The sequence below is a fragment of the Polypterus senegalus genome, chromosome 11 (genome assembly GCF_016835505.1).
Source record: "Polypterus senegalus isolate Bchr_013 chromosome 11, ASM1683550v1, whole genome shotgun sequence".
Taxonomy (NCBI): Eukaryota; Metazoa; Chordata; class Cladistia; order Polypteriformes; family Polypteridae; genus Polypterus; species Polypterus senegalus.
Window position 1 is genome coordinate 40,509,333 of NC_053164.1, and position 24,353 is coordinate 40,533,685.

A 24,353-nucleotide genomic window follows, 5' to 3' on the forward strand; every position below is an offset into this window, starting at 1 on the left:
CCCGTTCACAATCAGTACCTCCCTCACTTGTGCACAAGACCCCCCAGGTCCTCAAGCCCCCCCCTACTCACCCCTTCATTGTAGCAAACCTCAAAGTGGGAGGAGTGCCATAGGAGTGTCGGAGCTCAACGGGATGACGACGGCCAACCACCTGTCATCAGAAGAATGGCAGACCAATGGCGTCCACACACAACGCACAAAGACATTTCTTTTGAGTGCAAAAAATAAATATAAAATTTATTAAAACACCCACAATATTTCAAAGTTATCAGGAATAATACCAGATGTTTGTGTACAATACAATAAAATACAAAAAAAAAATTCAAACAAATTATTCAAAAAATCATTTGTCATTCTTTAAAAGGTACTAAAATCATAACATTGTCACCAAACACACAATAGAGGACAGTCTTGAAAGGAAAATACAACAGAAAACCAAATGGAAAAAAAAGTAAAAAATAATATACAAAATAAAATTATTGGCATAAATTTATTGTTCTAGTATCTACATTTTAATACACATTGAACTCATTGCGTCAGAACATTTCTGTTTACAATTCATTAATCGAATCCCCCCTCAGTACCCCTAAACCCAGTCCCTGTTGGAAATAAAAAAACAAAACAAAAAGAAAAGAAAAGCAGAACAAAACAAAACATTTTCAAGTAGCCACAGTCACAAGCCAACCAATATCTGAATGTACGAATTCATCAAATCTCGTTTCAAGTATGACTCGACAAGCTGCCCCCGATTGGACGCACTTGTTACTTTAGCGCTTCGCATTCATCATACTAACTCAAAAGAGACAAAAAGCAGGAGTTTAAAACTACAATTTCACTACAAGACTGTACTGCATTAGGCTTCCGTAGCTCAGCCTCGATTCAGTTATCTAGTCAGCGCTTTTGACTTTTTTTTCTCCTTAATATATATATATAAATTTTAAATACATCTAAAATGAGCATAAAGTTTTAACATTATTGTTATTATTTACTATTACTATTATCCGAAAGAAGAGTTTCTATATAAAAAAAGGAACAGCGTACTGTTACGTGTTAAAGTGGACACAAGGACCCTGCCCAACGTCGCTCGGTTGGTAAGGTGTGCCTGTGTGTCGGGTTGGGGGGATTTGCAATAGTTGTTGGGTTTTTTGTTTTTTTTTTTCCTCCTTGGTGGTTGATAATATTTGTTAATATCAAAATAAAAAAAAACAAAACAGCTTAAATCAACGTTGAACAATTCAGAAAACATCCCTGAATTATGGCCTGCAGTAAAACGGTGGGGTTGGGGGTATGTGATCGTGGATCAAAGCAGTACCAGCCTGGCGACAAGGAGGGGCCCAAGTCATCTTTCCATTTCATTTTTCTTTGTCCTTCACTCTCCCCGCTCTTCCAAAACCAGAACTCACCCCGACTTGGGTGCCATGGCTGCTCAGGACAGGTAGATGAGCCTCCACACCCACTTCACGGGGACAGTAGTCTTTGGGCGCGAGTTCAGCTGAAGGGTTTAGTTTCAAAATCTGCTCAGTCAATGGGAACAAACGTACCACGAGAAAAGGTCTTTTGAATCAAGAGGGCCCATCAGAGCAGCTCTGAAGCCCGCTGTCTACTACGGGTTCGTTGCAGGACACACTTAGGTTTGCTCATATTAGGCCAATTTACAATTCCAAATAACTTCAGACGTATGCTTTTGGGTTATGGAAGGTAACTGGAAAAAGGTTCAAAATTCACGCAAGACACTGACCGGCTCGGGAATCGAATTCACGCTGTGTGCCACCCACCATGCCGTATGAAGTGTTCGACTCCAACGAAGCAATACCTCATGCGGGGCAATTGTATCTACCAGGCTAGGGCCGGGTCTCATTTTAGCCAAGCAAATTTTGAATCTAAGGCCTTTGGGTTTTTTCAGCCGTTATTACCCCACCATCACACCGAAATTCTTTTTTTAGGTATGAAACTGGGTGAATTCACAGTTACATTCAGCTCGGGCAACATGCTGTGCACACCGGAAGAGAAATAAAAGCTCGCCACACAAAGCCACGAAGAGCAAGCGGGCCGGCCGTCTCTCACCAGCTTTGAGGTAGCTCGGACGCAGGCTAATGTCTGCTTTTGGGGCATATGTAAGATTCATCGATGCTGGCGGCACCCTGCCCAGCGGAGGGTCATCCCTGCCATGCTACTGCATCACAGCAAGAGAGATACAATCGGTGAAGGCTGTTGCAGCTCCACCCTGACACTGATGTCTCTGGTTATGTCAGGAAAACCCAGCCACACACAACGGAGGTGTGTCCAGACAGAATGGCCATGTAGTGAATATCCCTTAACTACGTCAAAAAGGACGCAAGGGAGCCTGAAGCACTGGGAAAGTGACACATTCCATGTCGCCGGTGACAAGGGAAACTGCTTTGACTCTCCAGGGCCCCAGCAAGAACAAAGAGGCGGTGCACAAACATTGTAATGTCCAGCTGAGGTAGAAATGACGCCACCCTGACTAGCCAGGAGCAACCTGGAGATGTTCATACCCTTCGAATATACCGAGACGTGGGCCAAGCAATACACTGCATGTACGAATAATCTATAAGACATGGGCGGACCGCTGTGTCATAGACGGCCTTCTCAAAAATCTCTTCTGAAGCCAACAGCTTTGCATGCTTTTTTAGTGAGGCCGACTTTCAAAGTTTTGTTAAGGAGCTAAGAAACTCGACACTAAAACTGAAGCAAATCACAAAACACGAGTTACGTCAATGGTGAAGCGGGCCTACGCTGGCCCTGAAGTGAAAACAAGCCCCCCAGCTCTTACATTTCATTCTTGTACACTGGTGCTGCCAAATCGGAGGTCTGCTTTTTGACTGGATTCAAAATGTGAGGTATTTTTATTTGAGGTTTAAAAAAGATTTAAGTCCACCAAGTCGAGGGATGGGGGGGTGGGGGTTCATAATGCTACACTAATTTCAATCACTTTAAATAATTATTATACATTAAAAATTAGGCAGGACATTCCACAACAGCCTCATTTTCTTAGTCCCTCTTTGCCTAAGCGATCAACAAGCCAGGAGCCCATTTCCAAGCACTGAGACCTGGCAAGTCAAGATACCGATGGAAATTTGGAAACGTGAACAGTTCCAACCAACAGGGAAGTCGGAGGACTGGATATCCGATCCAACGAGAAAGTCAGAACACAACGTGCTGATTTGTCCGCAATATCAATTCATTTTCAACGTCTGCTTGTTTCAGTACAGAGTTATGGGGAGGCCAGAGCTCAGGAAATAAGCCTGTAAGGGAGGGCACTCACAAACTCAAACACACTGACAAAGGCCATTAAAGAATCGAACCACATTTCCGACTCTGGGGAGAGACCGGCAACCCTGGAAAAAAAACTGACACGAACACAGGGAGAATATGGAAAGAACACCCAGCCAGGTACTGAAACCTCGTCACAGTCTGGTGGCTTCTTCTGTGAGTTCCCACCCTCGCTTTAAAAGTGCTGACCCTAGCGTCAGTCCATCCACTGGGGTACTCGGTACTGCTTACTGAGACGACTTGCCCTCCTGTGTGTGTACTAAAGGCGCGATGATAATACTGAGGCGGGTTCAAACTGCTCATGACCAGCTTAGGGACATTCCTTCAGCTCTTCTGCAAAGTCACTGCAATACTCAACAGAGCAAGTGAAGTCAACAGTGACAGTCCTATCATTCCACTTGCTTCTAGTTAGGGTTTTATTCACTTTAAATATATGACTCCAGAAACAACAGAACAAGAGTGACGTAAAGTGAAAGCAGACCTGCGGATGGGAGAACTGATTTGAGGTTTCAAAAGTGGTTACGCAATTCTCGAAATTGCTTCCCGGTGTCGAAAAGCACTTACTGTGCGTAACTTCTAAGGCTGCCCATGAGGGAAATGACTCGACTAGTCGGCACATATGGGAGAAATTTTAAAACAAGTCAAAAAATTGTTTCATTTCGCAGTTTTAAGATTTACGGTGAAACAAAATGAGTAAGGGATTATATTGCGAGAGAAAGACGCAAGCATGTCCCATTTAATAATGTCGATTAATTTAAATTTAATTTTAAAGACAGGACTAACTTCCAAACATTTAATACAGAAATAGAGGCATGTAATAGAGTGATGTTTCCTTTCCGCTTGATTTACTGCTGTTTCACTTATCGACTCAATATGGACGCTTGATTATCACTGTGTTTTGTCAGGTTAATCGGATGCACCAGTCACTCTGTGGATTGTTGCCTTCATTGTAAAATTTACTATACGGTTCTCTGAAGTTAGGAAACTGCTAAGGAATTGTGTGCTGTTGTCCACAATATAGACGAAAAAGTGGGGAAAACGAGAGCAGAAGAAATCACCAATCTGCTCACCGATGGCCAATTTGTTTCCCAGTTCAAAATGAATCATCAGGTAATCTAAACACTGATGTACTAACAAGGTGTCCAATGTTTGGCACTACTGAGTCTTTAAAGATGTCTGAAGAAGTGCAATACCCTGTCTGTGCTACCCTTAGTTCAGACAACAACACAAAACATCGCCCCACATAATCGATTTCACCCAAATCAAAATGCCTGCCGACTAATAATTTAAATAAAACTGAGTAACTACAGTGTGGCTTTAGAATCCAGTCTAAGAAGCAAATGGTCTTAAGGAATGTCAAAGATCACAATTCCATCGCTTGTTAACTTCATGATGCCTTCTCACTGTTACTGTATGGTCTGAGCCCGATTTGACTAGTTAAACTAACAGTAGTTTTGAGATTTTTTTGAAAATGTCTTTTATTCTCTACATATTATAGATACGGTTTGTAACATACTCTATGAATAGTTCAGTACAGTCTGTTTATGTGAGACTGTGATTAACGGGCTCTAACATTGCTACACCATGTCCTGGCTGCACAGGAGCAAGTTTCAGAATTAAAACACTGCACACCCAACCCTCTCTCGTTTAAACTGCAAAGTCAAAAGATAACGCAGACTAACTTTTCCTCGTCAATGCAAAGACGCACACAAGTCACCTAAATGTAGCTTGACTCTGCACAGAATAGGACATAACGTCACTCCATGCTGTCTCCCTGCTCCAAATTACATAAATGGGCACCGACGGCATGTCAAGGCTGAGATCCCTGAGCTTTACTCTCTTCAAGGCTGACTGTCATGTGCACCATGTTAGCTCTTTTATTCAGTAGAATCTACAATAAATTATTTTCTTTTCAGTCGTATTAATATTGCTGCTCTCCCAAAGAAATACGGGAGATCAATCGCGTTGAATAAGGATAACCTTTTTATTCGCCTGAAAAGCTTAACATGTGTGATGAGAAACTTTTGAAATGTACATTTTAGCAAGATCCAAATAACATCATTTTACATTAAATGGGACCACACAGACTGAAGGAGAGCAGGCAGGCTGCATCAAAGGAGTGAGCAGCAGGGATTTCCGCAGGAGGGGTAGCCGTTGGCTGGACTTGTTGGCTGCGCGCAATGACAACACTTACTGGCAACGGGCCTGCAGCACATTAGATAGACTCGGGCGACAGAAAAATTGGCAGATGATTGTCATGAAGGCCTGCACTGCCAACAAGAGGTCTGGTAATCACAAAAAAGGCAATTTAACCTTTGCAGCTCGGACACAAAGTACATTTGGAAGCTGCTTTTTATGATTTGTTTTTTGTAGTTCATTAAGTAAAATAAGGTGATTTGGATGGCCTAAAATAAAAAAAAGCAGTGTTTGTTTTGCCTTGTTGACTAATTGTCAACTGGACCACCCGTGAGTACTTCAACATGTCCGTTTTGGTTTGCACCTCGGCCCATAGGAGCAGTAGTGAGGTGTGACTGACCACCAAAGCTCAACGGCCTTCTTACACCTGCCCAACTTCTAATGTTGCCCTACTGTGAGTGGCTCACTAGCTGTTAGTCAAATGCTGTGGGAAAATCAGGAGACGAGGGTGGGCTCAATGTAATTTAAGCATTCCGGACCCTTGACTCTTTGCTGTCTTAGTGGGTAGCCCTATTTCAATGCTGTCATCAGCTGTATGACTTTACAATGCCACCGTTCAAGTCTTTAACTTCTGGGAAACTCCTTTCAATGAGATCGTTTCATTTAAAATGTAATTCACTGATGCTTTATTGCAATGACAATTTGTCCTTAAAATCATTTAAAAATGACAATCGTTACAATCAGTGAGCACAAAATCGCTAATACAGATGGGCAAATTTATTAAAATAGATGGCATTCACCTGCTGCCTCGTCTGATTCATGGCTGGGGACCATCTTTGTGGGCTTTACATGTTCTCCCTGTGTTACCCAGCTGTGTTAAAAAGTGGACGGGTGACTCTAAATTGGCTTAGTGCGTGTAATGCTAACACTCCTCACATTCATGGCCACTGCTGCTCTGGCTCCCAAAACTCTGTCTGGGACAACTCAGCTTTTTGAGCCATGCATCAGAATGAAACATCAGCCAAAGTTATGACAAAAAAGAACCACCAACAAGAGCACGTGCGTCAAAGAGAACTAAGCAACTGACTAAAAAATGGAAATGAACAGAACGCATGGCTGATTGTGAAAACATGGACACGGTGTGGCATAACAGCTACAGAGTGCTTCACTACATCTGGAGAGAAAAGCTTTACAAGAGACTGGAACAATTTTTTAACAGGACGCCTTGAGTCGAAAATCTAAATCAGAACTGATGAGTAGAAAGCACTGAAGGATTAGCCCAACACAACCAATGGGGAGGATTCTTCACCAATGAAATAAAAGAGTATCATTTTAAATTGACAACACTCATTAACATACTCCGAAAAACGTAGCTGCCGACTAATGTTCTAGAGACACAGAATTTCAAAGATACAAAAAAATTCAAAATGTAATAATAGCAGTAACAAAAGTAGTTGCAGGGAGAGTGCAAATTAATTTTGTTGGGACAGAAACATTAAGTCTTGTGTTCTTAATGTCCAGTTAGCAAAAGTTGTCAAATATTGGCAAGGATACTTTCTATAACATCAAGAGAGATTAAAGGCAAAAAGAGAGTAAAACTCAGTGTTTTCATTCATTCACTCACTCAGTCAGTCAGTCAGTCAGTCAGTCAGTCAGTCAGTCAGTCAGTCAGTCAGTCGCTCGCTCGCTCACTCATCACAGCAGCAATGCCTTTATGCTGTTTTACTGTTCTTCTTCGGTTTGGCTCATTCCAGAGTGATTTAATGTCGGAAGTTAAAGTCCATTATTCATGATACAGTAAATACTGGAGGAGCACCACAGTCTACAAGTTCAAAGTACACAGCTCAACAAATGGGTGAGGGTTATGCAGAATAAGCGCCTTGAGCAAGAGAAAAGCACTACATAAATAAACATATTCTTCCTCTTCCTCTTCTTCTTCTTCTTAATGTGCTAATGCTGCTCTATGGTGCACTAACGTTGTTGGAGAGGTGAGAGCTTACAGGCTATACCAACACGACCAAATGCCTGCTCGGCTGGTTTCACAACACCAACTAGCTTCTCCTTGGTAAAGTTGGCAACCCTGGCAGATGCTGAGAAGGCTAACAGCTGACTACGTCCACCCGGTGGGCACCACCTGGCTAAGCCACCCCAGTGCCGCCCGCCCCGCCCGTCTCTCAATGACTCTGCCCGATGCCCAATGCCAGCTGAACTGAACACGCCTCTGTCAATTCCACTTTTTAAATCTAGCGGGTCAGCCTTGGAATTTCATTTCGGATGCTCAAAGGTCAACAGTAAGAAAAGAAACACATTTCAATAATAGTGCTTATAAATTTTTATCACATAGAAGTTGTACGTCAATTAAAAAAAAAAAAAACAGTGAATACAACATAGAACATTTTTTTTTTTTATTTTCTAGACATGTGTTATGAAAAACTCCTACACTTACAAGAATAAACAGCAAAAATGACAGGAAAAAGTACTACAATTTTTCTCATATCTTACAAAAAAAAAATAGAAAACTGTGATTGGATGCTATGTTTCATCTTCTTCTTCTTCTTATATTTTCATGATAATCTTGCACTACTATTTACAGTATTCTCCCAATAATATTCTGTTAAATAAACTTGCTTCAAGTTGTCATTATTTTGTTTTAAAACTGAGTTTAAAAGTGCTTTGTATATTTTTTTTTTTTGTATTTACAATTTTAAACAAAAAGATACATAATCAGAGCACAAATATTAAAGGGTCTCCTTGAGTGTGTTTGTTAAAAAGCACGCTGCGTGTGTGTATCGATGCGGCCTGTAAGCGTTTGCCGTCCAGCATGGAGGCAAATGGCTGCTCCTGCCCTGCGTTGAGGCTGGAGCCTGACGTCTCCTCCTCGCCAGTTTGTAAGCAGAGACGCTGCTACAAGCAGTAATTCTGCTCAGTACGCGGGAGCCACCATTTTTCGAACAGGAGAAAGCCCACAAGCCACAACAGTCCACATTAAAATGTTAACAGCGTCATTGCACCACAAAGAGGTGATCCTAAAATAAAGCGAGTTATCTGTACAGGAACCTGAATGAGTATGCTGGAGCAAGCATGTTCCGATTAAAAAAAAGAAGAACGAACAGAATATGTGCATCTGAGCTTCCCTGGAAAACTTCAACCATTCTACCGCGCTTGGCTCTCATTGATTTAGTGACTCGCATTCACACACAGATCCTATGAAACAAACTAGGCGGTTGGTCTGAGCCTCAAACTTTGTGAGCAGGAGTGAGGTACCTTCCAAATGGGAACAATTATCCTTTGTGACTTAAAACTCCAGGTGAAGACAGCGAGAAGACTGCTAAAGTGAAGGTGGTTTTGAATCCAGCACAAATAAACAGGCGCCATTACCGTGTCTGTGAGCGGCCGACATGCCCATTGTCAAAGAGGTGAGCTGTTTAAAGAAGAGATGCCACTTACATACCTGCCACATGCTCAACCAGCACCCCGCGAAAGCTCCTCTATACCAAAGTGAGTGTGTCCAGCACCACCGGGACAAGGTGCATGCCAAACTGCTCTGCTTCCTGTAGGGTTCTTAAAAAAATCAAATTAGAAAACTCTCTCTAGTGAGGCACAGAGGAATTGGGACTGGCTTAGAAAGACGGGCATCAAGGATACTGTTATAAACTCGCCGGACCCTTGCGTGATCCTAACGGACTAAAAACCGCTCAAAACTATTTAAACCTAAAAAGTGGGAAGGGAAGTGGAGCGCACTGCCCATCATGATAGCTGAACACTGCAGATCTGCAGAAGAGTGGCCGCCATGCTTCAGTGAGTCACACAGTGACCCGCTTATCTAGTCCGTGCACTCATTCACCTTGTGTTTGTTTTTTATTTTTTTTGGCTCTCATGCAATAATGAACTGAGCAAGTGTTTTGTAAACTCTTCACTGCTTTTCACACCTTAGAGGAGGTCCTACTCTGCACCAAGTGCATTTCCCATCCTAAAAATGCACTACATATAACAGATTTATTTGCTTTCACAGTTAAGGGAGACAGGAATCAGAAACTTCTGTTCAGCTTATACGCTGGTTAATACAGTACGCCTACTGCATTCAAACTGTGCCACGCGATACCCGTGTTCCTCAGCAGGTTGATTTATGTTCTCATTCAACGCTTAAGGACTGTAGGCTGTTAAAGGAGCACCATGTACACTGAAGATATTACAGTAAATTCAAATGGCACCAGTGGAGTTTCCTGTATTAGAATGAGTTGTGAAACATCTTGAAAGACAGCAGTCCAAAGACGCTTTCATCTGCTAAGAGCACCACTTGTTTTCCACACTATGTCTAAATGTAGGCATGTTAAACGAAGCACCTCACAGACGAGCAAGAACACAGAAGTGAAACCTTGTGGGGTTTAAACTGCAATGGCGGAGTCACCAACTTCAGACTAATGCTGTATAAGCATCCTGTATCATTTTCCGAATTAGAAACTGGTGAAATTTCAGATTAACAGTAGAGAGCTGTCCATTTTTCTCAGTTTAAAACGTTTTCACGAAGTATCAAAAGGACGCATGCCATGCCGTGGTCATGACTTTTGAGTGTCAGGAGGTAGATGGGGTGCCCCAAAGCCTGAGAACAAGGCATCGGGAAACACTTTTTATTTTGTTGTTTGTTTGTTTGTTTGTTTTGTAAACAGCCTACAAGGTGACTACAGAATTCTGGAGGTTCCATGTCTGTGTTTGCATCTGTGCCTATTAGTGTGGAAAACAGGAAAACTAGCAGAAAAGATCTCAGACATTTGTTAAAAGCACCAGTAAAATAACCCAAAAAAATGAAAACAAAACAAAACAAAAAAACAAAACAGTAGCTGCATATTGTAGTTATGTAAGTGTGTGAGACAAAGCAAAAACTCAAAGCTTTGGTCGGTGTCCATTTTCTATTCGATGCTCAACAATTTTACACCTGGGGACAACCTCAGAGATCTGTTGTTGGGCTGCTGTTGGTTGTAGAAAAGGCGGCCAAGGTGAAAGGAACGTTCAGCATTGTTTTGAGTATACTAAATATATAAATATGCACATATATATATTCTATCTATCTATCTCTCTCTCTCTCTATATATATATATATCCATGTTTATATATCAGGACACACTGTAAGAAATACAGGCTTCTGAGATGTATTTGCACACCTAGTGTCCAGTTAGCTCCTTCACTTTTGACCAGTGCACTGTGTTTGTCCATCTAAGTCTTAGAGAACAGGGTGGGTGAGGCAGACCAAATGTAAAAAACAAAAACAACAGCAAAAAAAAAAAAACAAAGTTACTTCGGCACAAGATGCACTCCGTTCAGATAGTAAAGTTAAGACAAAAGAACAAAAAAAAAAAAAAGGAAATCCCCGCAGAAAAGCCTGCAGCACTCGTTAGGTTCAAGGCCTTCCCGGGCTATGGCGTGAAGGCGCTTTGACCAACGCACTGTGCTGTTTAGCTGTCTGTTTTTTTATTTTATTTTATTTCATTGATTTGAGAAAAGGAAAATAAAACCAAAAGCAATCTTGAAATAAATATCTATTAAAATAGATTTTTAAAATTTCTCTTCCAAGGATGCAGCTTGTTTTCTTTCCTTCTTTTTGTGATGTGCAAGTTTTTTCAAATAAAATTCAGAACGAGACAGTTATAAATAGTAGGAAAGTCCAGCGACTGTTTCTTGTTGCATTGTTATCGGTAGGTTTGTTTGTTGCAGCTTTCTTTCTTATTGAATCCCAATGTCACCTTTATCTTCCAGTGGGAGTACGCGTGTTATTATGTAATCTCTTCTGTCAACCCTGCCTTACTCCCTTGCTCCCAACTACGTCTTCTTCAAAGACAATAACTTAGTTTTTCCAAAATAGGAAGAGGTTTCCAAGTAAGGTGGGGAGACTGTGAAGTAGTAGAGCAGACAGGGGGGATTTAAATCTCTTCCATTTGAAAGAGTAAAGCACCACAAAATCCTGCCATGTTCTTTTTATCAAAAAGAAGGAAACTAAAAAAGAAAGATGACCTTTGCTGCCAAATTTGAGGTAAAATTACAACCAAAAAAAGAATACTAGTAGCCTAGACTGCTGCATCGTATCCAGGAGATGTTAAATCCAGCGACTGTAAGGTCCAGTGAGCTGCGTGTAGGCATATGACGATACTGTGATAATGGAGTTAGTGATTACAGTGGAGCTCACGCGTGTGGGCAAGGAATCCTTTTTCTTCTTCGGCTGACTCTCTGGAGCTGGGCTGGCTGCATTGCTCGCTCCCCATTTGCGCTTCTTCCCATAGGCCTTCATGTCTTCCTGGGACAAACCAAGACGCGCTGCTTCTTCTTGTCTCTGACGAGCCCGCTCGGCCAGAACTTTCATTTTGGCCTCCCACAGGGCCAAACCATGGCAGGGCTGGTTGAGGTTTTTGTGCTGGTAGAAAACCAAGGAAATACGGGAAGGGTGTGTACGGTTTGGCTTCTTGAGAGGTGTGGTTGCATGGAGCTCCCTGCGTGCACATTCAATCAATATAGAGCCATGCGCTGGAGCCACAGCCACACCACCAATGGTAGGATCGAGGAAGTTGTGTTCACTGTCTGACCATACTTCTTCCTCCTCCTCCTCTCTCTTTATTTCTTTCTCTTGGCCTTCTCCTTTCTGAAAGTCACATGAACCCCACACTTTGGTGCTGTGTGGTGTCCCTCTTGAGTCGTCATCACTCCCTGTGAAAGGGTTGGGGTACACCTTTCCCTCAGGGGTCTCCACAGGGGTCATAGCCAAATTATGATCTGGTGGATCAACTGCCCCAGCTGCAGCTGAACCTCCAAAGGATTTCCAGGCTTTCTCATGAAGACCCAGAGGAGTGGGAACCCTGCTTTCATCTACTTTGCCCCATAGCTTCTCTGGATAGCCACCAGCAGCGAGTGTCTTGTTGCTATTTATTGCAGTTTTTTCACCATTACTGTTGCCAAGACTGTATCCCACTGGAGCTGTGTTCCATGATTTTTCTTGTGGAATGGGTGATGGAGTGCTGGGCATGCTGTTTGGTTTGAGGCTAGCTCCAACACTAGGAGTGCTTGAACGGTGCGGTGAGGGTGCTGGGGAAGGAGATGTATATCCAGGATGGAGACCTTTGCTGTTTTGAATTGAATTCCACTGTTGCTGTTGCATTTGCTTGTCCAGTTGTATTCTCCCTTCAGAAGGACTTGGGCTGGGACTAAAAGGCGATGGACAGTTCCACGAGCCTGGGGCTCGCTGCGCCCCACTCGAAAACTTAGCGTTGAGATTGCTGTTCCAAGTGTTCTCTGAAGTCATGCTCCCATTCATTTTGTGGCTGGGCCACTGCTCAAGTTGTGGACTCGGGCTAGCTGCTGGCATGGAACTCTTTGAGGCTCCATCTCCTTTGGGAGTACATCTCCCTACACCACAGTCTGAATAAAAAGCAGAATCCACAGGCTCTTGCTTAATTGCTCTCATGATGGGACTTGCAAAACGTGTCGGTTCTCCTTGAGTCTGATTAGTTGCCTGGAAACCATTAAGGGGTTGGGAAAATTCATGTGAAGCTCTTAATGTGGAGGAGTAACCTGGCTTTCCAGAGACAGCAGCATTTGCTTGGTCTGAAAATTCAGGATATCCATGGTTTAGCCTTTGGCTCTCCGTGTTCTTGTCATAGCCACCCCCTTCTGATGGCCAGCCACTATTCCTACTGTCACAACCAATGAATGGTGCCTGGAAGAGGTGGTTAGGAGGGTAATTGTAATATCCATATGGTAAGGGTAACTTGGGGTGGAAGCCATTGACGGGTGCAGATTTGGGAGAAGATGGAGGCAGGTTGGATCTTGCATAGTAAGAAGGATATGCGTAAACGCTATTCATGCTGTAAGGATCTGAGGGGCGGCAGTTTCCTAGCACAGAGTAACTCTCTAGCACCGCACTGGTTTTGGAAAAAGGGTCTTTTGGCTCCATTTTGATGGTGGGTTTTGCTTCTTGCTTAGGTGTAAGCATGCCTATAAACATAAACAAAACAGATGTCTTGTTACAGTGCCCAGAGGCTGCACTCAGTGAAGAGTGCTATACAGAAATAAACTGAATTTAATAAAAATAACTAAAGTGTCGAAGAATAAGGACATACAACGTTTAATCATCTCAGATAATTATCCCAGTTACTACGATCGCAGTAAAACAAGGTTCCTTAAATTTCTGGTTTTACTGTATCTGAATTTGGGAAAAGTAATGAAAAACTTTTAAAGGAAAAAGGTTTTATTGCAAGGAGGGACTGTGCTGCACCTACAGGTCCTACAGTACAGGCTAACAAGACCTAGAGATGCAGTTCTGTAACAGACATGCTCTGCTCGTTCTATGAAAAGTGCCAAGAAGCTTCCTTACCTTTGTGAGCTCCTTGAAGTGGGACGGGTTGCTCGTCTGTCTTAATGATTTTTTCTGGGGTCTCAATGGACTTTTCTCTAGAAAGTTTCCTCTTCTCACTCGCAGCTTTCTTAGACTCAAGTCTGCGCTGCCGACATGACTTTGCTGGCTCTGGCAGTTTTCGCACCTCACGGCGGAATTTGGAAAGCACCTGGATAGCACCATTTTTCATTTTTTGACGTTGTCCCTCCTCACTGCCAAACTCATCTGTAAGTGAGACGGTGTACAAAGGCAAAACATGGAGTTGTTCTTCTTCAGGGATCTTTCCCACAGCTCGGTTGTCCTCTCTGGTCAGCGTACAAACCTACAATGCAAACATATATATATATATACAGTATATATGCATGACTACGTGTTACTTCTGCTGTGCCTGAATAGATCTGTCTGTGAAAAAAAAAACAATTTGTCTTCCTATTTCTCTTCAGTATTACTGTATTGCTGTATGCAGGAAAATAAGAGTGAAACAAGGCTGGCAGTTAAAGAAGCCAGGCTAACACTTTACATGGTGTTTAGAAGTTACAATGTAAGTACCTTTATCATTACAGTGAAACAAAATGTTATAACTTTGTAATCTCTGTATAGCACAACACAGCATTAAAGTTAAGCACTCAGTTGTATATACAGTATTGCTAAACTAATTACAAACATACTTAAATAGCTGTACTGTAATTACAACAGCACAGTTTGTATCAACAATTATGTAACAGTATATGTACGCATATCCTATGGCGCTGGACAGATTGATATCCATATGTGAAGGCAACTCAAGCACTGCTGCGCAATCCGAAATCTTACCACACTGTAAGAGAGAAATGTGCTTGAAGCTGCCTGCATGTTTAACTAGGACATACTGACATTTGGTCCAGTGAAATTAGAAAATGACATTGTATACTGTCTAATATTTCATTGTATATTTGGCTTACTGATAACAGTTTACGTACAAGAAGTCTTGTTTCTTTTAAGCAGGTATCACCCATAACTCATAATGATTAACTATTTTGGGGATTTACCTGATAGCAGAGGTGTATTTCTGGATTACTATTTATCTATATGCTGATTGGAGTGTTTGAAATACTTGTAGTCATGATATGTAAATGAACTAAGCTGATTAAAGGAAGCTTTCTTTTAAATTGCTACAATGCTTCATTAAAGAGCATGTGGAACTCCGCCAGTTGGTATAAATAAAGGACTTGCATGTTTGGATTTCTTACATCATGACGGCTCAAGACGCTTTTTTATGTAGTAAGTTTTTTCCATAACCACATGCAAATAATATTGCATTAAACTGACACTGTGTGTCAATAAGGAAACAAACCACTTATTAATGTTGTGTTTGAAAATTATAAGCTGTGGCACTGTAAACTTCTTCATGACAAACAAAATTAGAATCCCCATAAGAAACAGGTGAGCGGGGCATCATACAGTATAAAACATTAACACAACAGATTCTCATAACATTTTATATTGTTATGCAACATTTTAGACATCAATGTTTTTCTGCTTTGACCAGATCAATGGAGAATAACGATACAAGCACATAGCCAACTGATGCCCTAAGTACAGCCCAAAAATGGTGCCTCCTCGGGCCTTCCATTGCTTAGCTGACCAGACATCAAGACTCAATAAATGCTGAAGGTATAATAGGGGATTAAAACTTACTTAATTCATGTGAAAAATCAGTAAAAGAAATAATAAAATAAAGAGCCTCAGCCTCTGTACACAAATCAGCTAAAGAGTTCAATTCTAGCTAGACCCAGCAAGCTGTGTTTACACTCAATGGAAGCGAAACTCTTATGCCATCAAACAGAAACAAATGTGATACTTGACAACACCTTCAAACCAAACTTTCAAACTTCAGTCACTCACCATGCCAAGAAAAAAGTTTAAAAAAAATGCAAAATAAAGTTGAACATGGCAGGTAATGACAATTACAAAAAAAATCAGTTAAAGTCAAGTGTGCCAGAGAAAGAGTTACGAGCATGATCTTCTTCTTCTATAGCTTTCGCTCTTTCATGTGGGGTCGCCACCTCCACTCTCATCTGTTGTACACCTCCAGGTCTGAAAACCCTTTCTCTCATAGATCCCTCTTCATACACTCCGTCCACTTTCTCTTTGGTCGTCCTCTTCTCCGTCCAACTCCATATTCATGATTCTTCTACCCACATTGTTTATCTCTCTTCTCATGACATGAAGTACGACTTCAACCTTCTTTGATGTATTTTCTGTGAAATTTTTCCTACCTAACTGTACCTTCTCTCATTCCTGATCTTATCAAGTGTTGTTACTCCGGACATCCATCTAATCATCCAGTTTCCCTTCATGCACCTTTCTAATTTCCCAAACTTCTGATCCATCTAGCAATATTGGTCTGGACACTGTTTATACATGTTAACCTTCACACTTGCACTAGTTCTTCACATAGTATCCACCCTGATTGCACCCTATGATTTATTTCTGAATCTAGCTCTCCATTCTTTGTTATTGCTCATCCTATATTTGAACTTTTCCACCATTTTAAGTCTTTCTCCCTGGAGGTTAACTTCTCAGAGGTGTCATACTAAGATCTTGATAGCTAAGGGTTAATGCTTTCTTTACATGAAAGGTTAATTCAGGACTGAATACAAGGAGTGCTGAAAATACTGAGGCCATATTTTACCAGGTGAAAATAGGTTTTTATATAATTTCTACCAGTAATCGAACTTTCACCAAATAACCTTGGACAGCAGGAGGCTTGCTACTTTGAAAATAATTTAATAAGTAAGGCATTTATGAGCTATTTAGAATTCAAAATTATTTTACCACACTGTACAATTACAGAAAGTCTGTCATGCATTTTCACAGTTAATTTCTCTATGGTTTTAATCAATAAGCTATTAAGTTTGGTCAAGACAGTTCCTTAGGCCGTCTTTACTTTTTACATTTGAAAAGATATATCAATAGAAGTTTAGTGAGTAAAACACTCAGTTTACGCTTAGCTTTCTCTCCCTTACACCAAAGAACAACCTACCACTGTGCAGCCATTATACAAGTTGTGTTGATCCTTGTGTGCATGAGCACAGAAGTCCATGCAGGCAGTAATACCAGAAAAGGGACGTCCCTCCTTCAAGCCAAGGCGGCAGTCAAGGGCCATATTTTCTGTTGCCACCTGAATAAGGTAAAAGAAAGAGGCTTCACATTAGAGAACTGCAATCGCAAATTCAATCATAATGTTACAGTGCGAGTTGAAGCAAAACCAATTAGTTGGTAGGGGATATCACTACCCGATCTGCACTACCTGGCTGATTTGCATTGTGTAGAGCGTTCACGCATGTATCCTGTAACCACACCCCACCTTACACTTTACGCCACTGGCCAATCTGCTTTGCACATTCATGAATAATTTACGGTGCATATACCACCTACGTGATATTACTATCTGATCGGTATTCCAGCCAGATCTGCAACCCTCATGCTTTAAAAAGAAATACAACTTGCAGTATTTTCAGCTAAGGGGTTCCTCAGCTGGCGAAAAAGAGAATATTACAAAATACTTTGTTGTTCTGCATAGATTAATGTATGTTGTGTTTTCACTGCTGGATTGAGCATGTTACGCTCTTTGCTGTATAGATCAGGTAGTGACAGGGACAACCCTAAGTATATAACGCTGATCCTTTGCATCATAAGTTCTGTGGGTGTTATTTAGTAGTCATATTGACAGGTGCTCAGGAGACGCAGGAAGACATAAAGGACACAGAGTATTGAGGACTCAGGACTAGGAGATATTAATTTAATTAATAGAAAAACAACAACCACTACTTGAGCCAACAAAATGTATGGAATGACCGTGAATAAAAAGAAGTCAAAGACAGAGGTCTTTTCTGAAGCAAAAATTGAGAATAACCTCAGGATGACTGTGAATGAAAATAAATTAAACAATGTTGACAGTTTTAAATACCTTGGATATAAATTTATTTTTTATAATAAATGGAAAATTCAAAAACACAAAATTATTAACACAAATGAAGAGAATTTCAGAAGCATACTATAGATACAGATAATGTAATGTAAAGGTAGAAGACAAGAACAATTTTAGGAAAGAGATTAAATGTGACAGATGGATGCTAGGAATCAGATGGCAAGACAAATGATGAGAAGAATGGGTACAACAGTCCATGTCAATAGCAGCAGAGAACGGGTTTGGACGTGTGAGACAGAGAATAAGACAAGATGGAATAACCATTTTATGAACATTTGCTATGGAGTCGGCAGACCTATATTCAGATGGACTGATAACTTCACAGAAAATTTTAAAGAAAGAGGTTTTGATTCATAGAGTTAGTATACCAGAAGTAATTCAGAGCGTTCAAGACAGAGAAAGTTAAAGAGAATTGTGCGACTCACTGGTGTCTTAACAGACTGCGAGTTTAAGATGGACCATGAATTATGAATTATGAATGAATGAACGAACAAAGTGCATTGATTAGGGTAGTGCTGACTCCCTGTCCCCCCACATTAACTCAACAGAGCATGAATTGTATAACCCGAGTGCAACTTGATGGAAGGTACATATAACTTAAATGAAGACTTAAATAAGATATTGGGTGCATGAGAAGACAAAAAGGAGTTAAGCAAACAAATTAAGATTTACTTTTCAAGGAAATGATAAAAAAAAAAATGATGTCTAGGGTTTTGGTGTTTTTTATCAGCTCCACCTTGTTTTGTCCAGCATTGTGTTATATATTTTACTTTAGCCATGTACAAGTATATTGAGTAAAATTAGTATTAATAGCTGGTACACCATAGCACAGTTTTCAGTCTCTCACATCCAAGCACCCAGGTTCTCTTCCAGGTCTCTTGTCATTCTGGAGTTTCAGATGTTGCTTGTTTCTCTTTGCTGGTAGTCCAGCTTCCTCACACTTCCAGAAGATGTAAGCCAAATGTCACCATTGCTGCTTCTGCTTAGCAACAAAGTTTGCACAGTGGGGTTGCATAACTTCTTAGAAAAAAAGGCAAACAGGATTGTAATGGGGCCTACTAAGTCATGCTGTGTAAACAGGAGGGCAGCAGATGGAGATGAGAAACAATGGCCGAGTGCACACAGGCTCATCCAGTAAATACAGGAAAGTGTGATTTAAAAAATGAAACGAGCAACAGACCTATAGAATCTTGTGTCACAACTGTCTTTTATATTTCTCAGTTTTTTCTATAACAGCACCCTTTAGCTCTCTGTGTTTACTGCAATCAAGGCTCTTTATGGCTAATCATGTAATTGTAAGGAACAAAGATACCTTTATGGTCACAGTTTATCACTTCTTTAGGAACTGAATATTCTATAAGATAGGGGTTTGTATTTAAATTTGCATCCAGCTGTTTTGCGTTTTCTGTCACTTTTGATCTCAAGTAAAAACAGCTTTTCAAACACCATGCTCTGAAAGGGCAGTTACAGATTTTGCAAAATACTTGATTTAACAGTACCAAAATTAGGATCTTTTCCGTAGCTGTATGATATGAGTAGTATTTGAATACACAAAGTAATTCTTCAGCTCACCTCCTGATGGTGGCCCATAGAGGTGATTCTGGGTACACACATGCTTTGGCAGGAATTTTGAAGAGTGATGGTGAATGAGATAGCTGATGCTACAGGGATTAGTTTTGGGATAACTGATGAACAATTTAGGATGAGTGAGGTCTGTGCACGCTGGATGACCAGAAAACTGACTCCTGAAATGAAGTGTAACCATATCCAGCGATCCAAGGAGAATCTCACGGTAATGTACTTGAACTGGCAAAAATTTAAAGAGTTTTTACCTCAGGACGAGGCTTGGATACAATATTATGATCTACAATCCAAGCAAAAATTGAAACAATGTAAGCATGTGGTGACCGTCAAACGGTAAAGTAATTCAAACTCCAAGCCAGCCTTGATAAGATCAGGTGCACAACGATTTGTCATGCCGTGGATACAGTCCTGGGGAATGCTACTTTATGCCTCTTTATCCTGCAATATGGTGTATGATAGATAGATAGATAGATAGATAGATAGATAGATAGATAGATAGATAGATAGATAGATAGATAGATAGATAGATAGATAGATAGATACTTTATTAATCCCAAGGGGAAATTCACATAATCCAGCAGCAGTATATGTATGGATGGTATGACAATAAAGCCACTTGACATATCGATTACGTGCCACATAATTAGTCAATATTACGCTAATTTACTTTACTTTTCATGCTGTTAGTGAGGAAAAAGCAGTGAGGACAGGTGTTAACCATTGCCTTTCTGCTTCCTTTTTTATGCCACCCATTCTCCATATCACGCCCTGTACAACTACCACCTGCTGCAAAATCTGAAGGGCCCCCTCGTGATGAAGATGTCGAGTTAGTTAAAGAAAAGCAAGTGCCCAGCTATGATAAAACATGTAGAAAAGTTTTGAGAATGCTAAAATAAGTGTATTATTGTTGATTAATGTGATAAATGTAAAATAAAACTTATTTATTTTACTGGTGTCTCCCTTAATAGGCCAGTTTTAAACCCTTTTAATCAACCCTGCGATCACCTGTGTGCATATATGTATACATTTTTTGTAAATTGTATTTTGTATTTTTCAAATTATGAAAAGAAGTAACAGTTTTTTATATATATTGTCACACACATGCAAGTAGGAGGCAGCTAAAGGGCTTAAGTAATGGTAATACCACATCCGACCAGGAGGCAGCGACATGCACTGACTTTCTCAGTTCCCTGCAGACCTTTCCCGAGAAATCCTGCCAGGTTCCGGTACCTCAGAAGACGGCATTTCCGGTCCAGATGACATCACTTCCGGGTTAATCCCCTTCAATGACCTCAATTCCTATATGGGCTTTTAGAGCTGCCATCTCACCACCAAGGTTTTATATATATTTTATATATATATATAATAAAGTAAAATAAATTATGAAGCTTTACAATGGCCGATTCTCTGGAACTGGGTTCTTTTGTTATGGATAACCAAGTGGTCTTGTCATCCCACTAACTGTAGGGTTTTGGTCTTAAGCTGAAAATGACAGCCAACAATATACGATGGTGGGACAGGTTCCAAAGTGTAATCCATTAGAGACAACTTAACTTAGCAAAGTTGTTGCCAAAACAGATACATAGACTGAGTACAAAGAAAAGGGTTTCGTAAAGTCATAAAAACCAAAGGTTAAAACCTCAGAGATATTGAATAAGACACATTGAAAGCAAATAAAGCTATTGATAATTGGAAATCTCAAACTGAAGTTCTGCATCACTGATGTGAGTGCAGGCATTGTTGTAACATGGTAGGAAGAAATGGTGTGGACTATTAGGACAATAACAATGAGATGGAAGGACTGGCACCAAGAATTGTTTAGCTATCGGTATCTGGCATGAAATGAACACAGTTAAGAAATGCTGGGTACATTACAATTGTCATCTTTCCAAGAGAGTGACCTACACAATATCCTGCCCAGATGATGTATTTGCAGAGTGTGGGTTGATCTTTGAGGTTTAAGCGGTAACATACTGCATTTCTGTAGAAGTGTTTGTTCTGCAAATCTTCTTGCTCACATCCAAAACAGAAAAGGTTACCTGGTCCCAAGGAGTAAAGGGGCACAGAGAAACAGGAAAGTGCTGACTCAAACAAGAACATGGAGATACTCATTGACATTACAGAAGCTGGGTGATCTTGTATGATTAACATTTTCAGTGTTTTATGTTATTAAAAGTGGTTCAGGGACATAAGCTAACTGGAAGCTGGCTGTAGACACCCAGGGCTTGTTTAATTGTTGCCCAGAGAGGGAAGCAGATGGGTTATTTGAGATCACTTGGTTACAGTGCATAATATTTATTAATTTATCTAAAGTCTTTATTTAATTGGAAACCAGAGTCCATTCTCACAATACATGGTACAAGCTAGAAACAAACTCCACATCTTGGTACTCGCTTATGGACTTGTGTACTTGAAGAAAAGTAAGACAACACCTTGAGCCAGCACTGACCACACATTTCTTGAACTATGAGGCAGTGTCTATAACCACTAAGCCAATTTCTGCAGACATTAGTATAAAGCTAATTATGTTTTTAATTAACCATAATTGTGTATAGTTCTTATAATGAACATATTAAGCTCATAAAGTATGCAACATCAAATAAGCCACTTATACTTACATAAACATATGGTAACTGGTGGATCCGACAAGAGAATAAAAGACGAGATTTACTCATATTTATGTAAAATGATTAAAGAAATAACCTTCCATAGCGTACAGTACAACACACAACAGAATACTGAGACACAGTGTATGGACCACAGTTTTTCACCAAAAGTATTCCTACCACCTATCTCACAGAAAACACATTCATATTATGACAACTATTTTACTAGTTGTTTTAGCCAATTAGCTTTTGCACACAGAACAAGCGCATTTTTTTCTCACCTGGTTACTGTAGGCCTTGGGAGCCAGCTTCTTATACACTGGAGCCACTCTGGTTGCCAGGTCTTGAAATCTGTCCCGCAGGTTCTCCTCCTACATTATTAACAAGGAAAGACATTTCAGATAAACAAATGACAATATGCATTTATTTCTTGCAGAGCCAACTATAATATCCTTTTGTTTCCAGAATCTACTCATCTCAGAAGTATCAATTAAATTTCAGAAGGAAACTCTGAATGGGTGACAAGTTGCCGTTTATACACATTTGCAGGCTCACCTCCACTACATCATTTTTAAGACGCCAAATTATCTTAAAAACACATTTTTGGACAATGAGATAAAGCCAGTGTACCTAGAAAAATAATGCAAGAGAAAGGGCAAAAATCAGACAGACGGTATTGGTGTTGTTAATGAAGCACTGGCTTAAATAGCTACAATGCATTATTGCTGACCACTGTAAAGCCATACTGTCATTTAAGCCAATGTTCCATTCAACAACTTTTAGTTGTAGGGTATGTTTAAGTGGGCGACGAGTTACTGATCCTGTTGCTCAAGTATCTCAAATTATATGACTAGAAATGATTGTGGATGTCAAATTACGTGTATGTGTCATGACTTTCCAGCACAGTTTTACATTTAGAATCCAGTATTGTAAGTTTGTTCCTTTCTCTGACACCCAAAAACATGCTGGCAGAGGAGGTCAGTTGTGCCCTTTCTTCATTCTATCAAGGTACGTAAAACTCAAGACAACAGATTGACAAGCCTGCATTCCTTATTCACCGCCACAGCACTGCATGCGCTGTACTTCTGAGTAAGCACTTATTAGTTGTCAGCTCTCAACAACTTAACCTGTTTCATTTTGTTGGGGTGAGTTGTAGACCAGTTGGACAGAGTCACTGGGTATGTCTCATGACACAACTGGGGTTCAGGGGAGTGTGCCGCAATAATTAAATACTTTTTATACAAAAATCAGCTCAGAATGACCAAAGTAACAATAAAATAAAATTGATCCAACAGAAATTATGAACACAGTACTGAATGACACAATAGAAATTAGGGTTGAGGGATCTTAAGGCATTGATAAAGTAAATCCAGCAGAATTCTTTCAAATTATTGGGGAATCACATATTTGAGGACACCAGAGGAAGTTAAGGAGAAGTGTGTTTAGGACTGAAGTCAAGAAGCACTTCTTTATGCAAAGAGAGTCTGAAACAAACTACCAAACATGTAGTTGAAGCAATGGCTTTGATAACTTTCTAAGAATTATCTGGATGAGATATTGGGGCAGATCAGCTATTAACAAAACAAACAAGTTTGATGGTCTGAATGGTCTCCTCTTATTTATCACATTTCTTATGTTCTTATGTTAAGGGCACACTTTGTGCAAATGGTTGCGATGGACCAGTACAAACTACTGAGTCATGGAGTTAAAGTACAAGCCTTCAAAGCCACAAGCCTTTTAAAAATAATTGGATTAAGGTTTTGGGACAACTTAGCTATTAGTTAAATAAACAAGCCAGAGTCCTCTAATTTGTCAAAATTCTTCTTTTTATTTACGTTAATATCGGAATCAGTTTTCTGTCTGGCAATAAGTTTAATGTTTACAGCCTACCACCACCAAAGGCAGCATAACATAAAATTCATGGTGTTAGCAATGTTATGTCATGCTACATTTTCTGACTAATTACCTTACCTGAGGAGTCTAGATAACAGCCTGTCCTAGAGGGCTCTTCCAAGCTCATAGTGAACAATATACTTAAAAACTTTGCTTCAATTTGAAAGTTTATCGTGATGCCTAGTAACAACATTCAGCTACCGTATTCAAGTTGTTGAAAGGCTCACCTCTTTAGGGTTGTCTCCACTCAATCGGAACTTGCGTGGTGTTTTGCTGCGAGCATATTTGCATCCATTGAAGTACATACTCCATGAACAACCAAATGAGAAAGAGGCTCCACATGTTTCTGAGTCTTTGCCTTGGCAGGCACAGGTACGGCTTGATATAGAAAGAAAAAACGAAAAGAAATTGGTAACTCGCAACACCAATGTCATCTTTCATTATTGTACTACTCAAAGGCACCGTGCACTTGGATGGGAAAAATGGAGCA

General features: G+C 40.4%; 1 protein-coding gene across 5 annotated transcripts in view; it reads right to left on the reverse strand.

Annotated features, from left to right (window-relative positions):
- Positions 1-905: 905 nt before the first annotated feature.
- The window catches only part of tet3 (tet methylcytosine dioxygenase 3), a 159,109-nt gene continuing 135,661 nt past the window's right edge, over positions 906-24,353 (reverse strand). For all 5 annotated transcript variants that reach the window (XM_039768446.1, XM_039768447.1, XM_039768445.1 and 2 more), the window contains 5 exons: positions 24,091-24,241; positions 22,252-22,341; positions 16,833-16,970; positions 13,787-14,129; positions 906-13,407 (listed from right to left, as the gene is read on the reverse strand). In XM_039768446.1, coding sequence (XP_039624380.1) covers positions 11,519-13,407; positions 13,787-14,129; positions 16,833-16,970; positions 22,252-22,341; positions 24,091-24,241 — 2,611 coding nt within the window. In that variant the 3' untranslated portion in view covers positions 906-11,518. The remainder of the gene's footprint in view (positions 13,408-13,786; positions 14,130-16,832; positions 16,971-22,251; positions 22,342-24,090; positions 24,242-24,353) is intronic.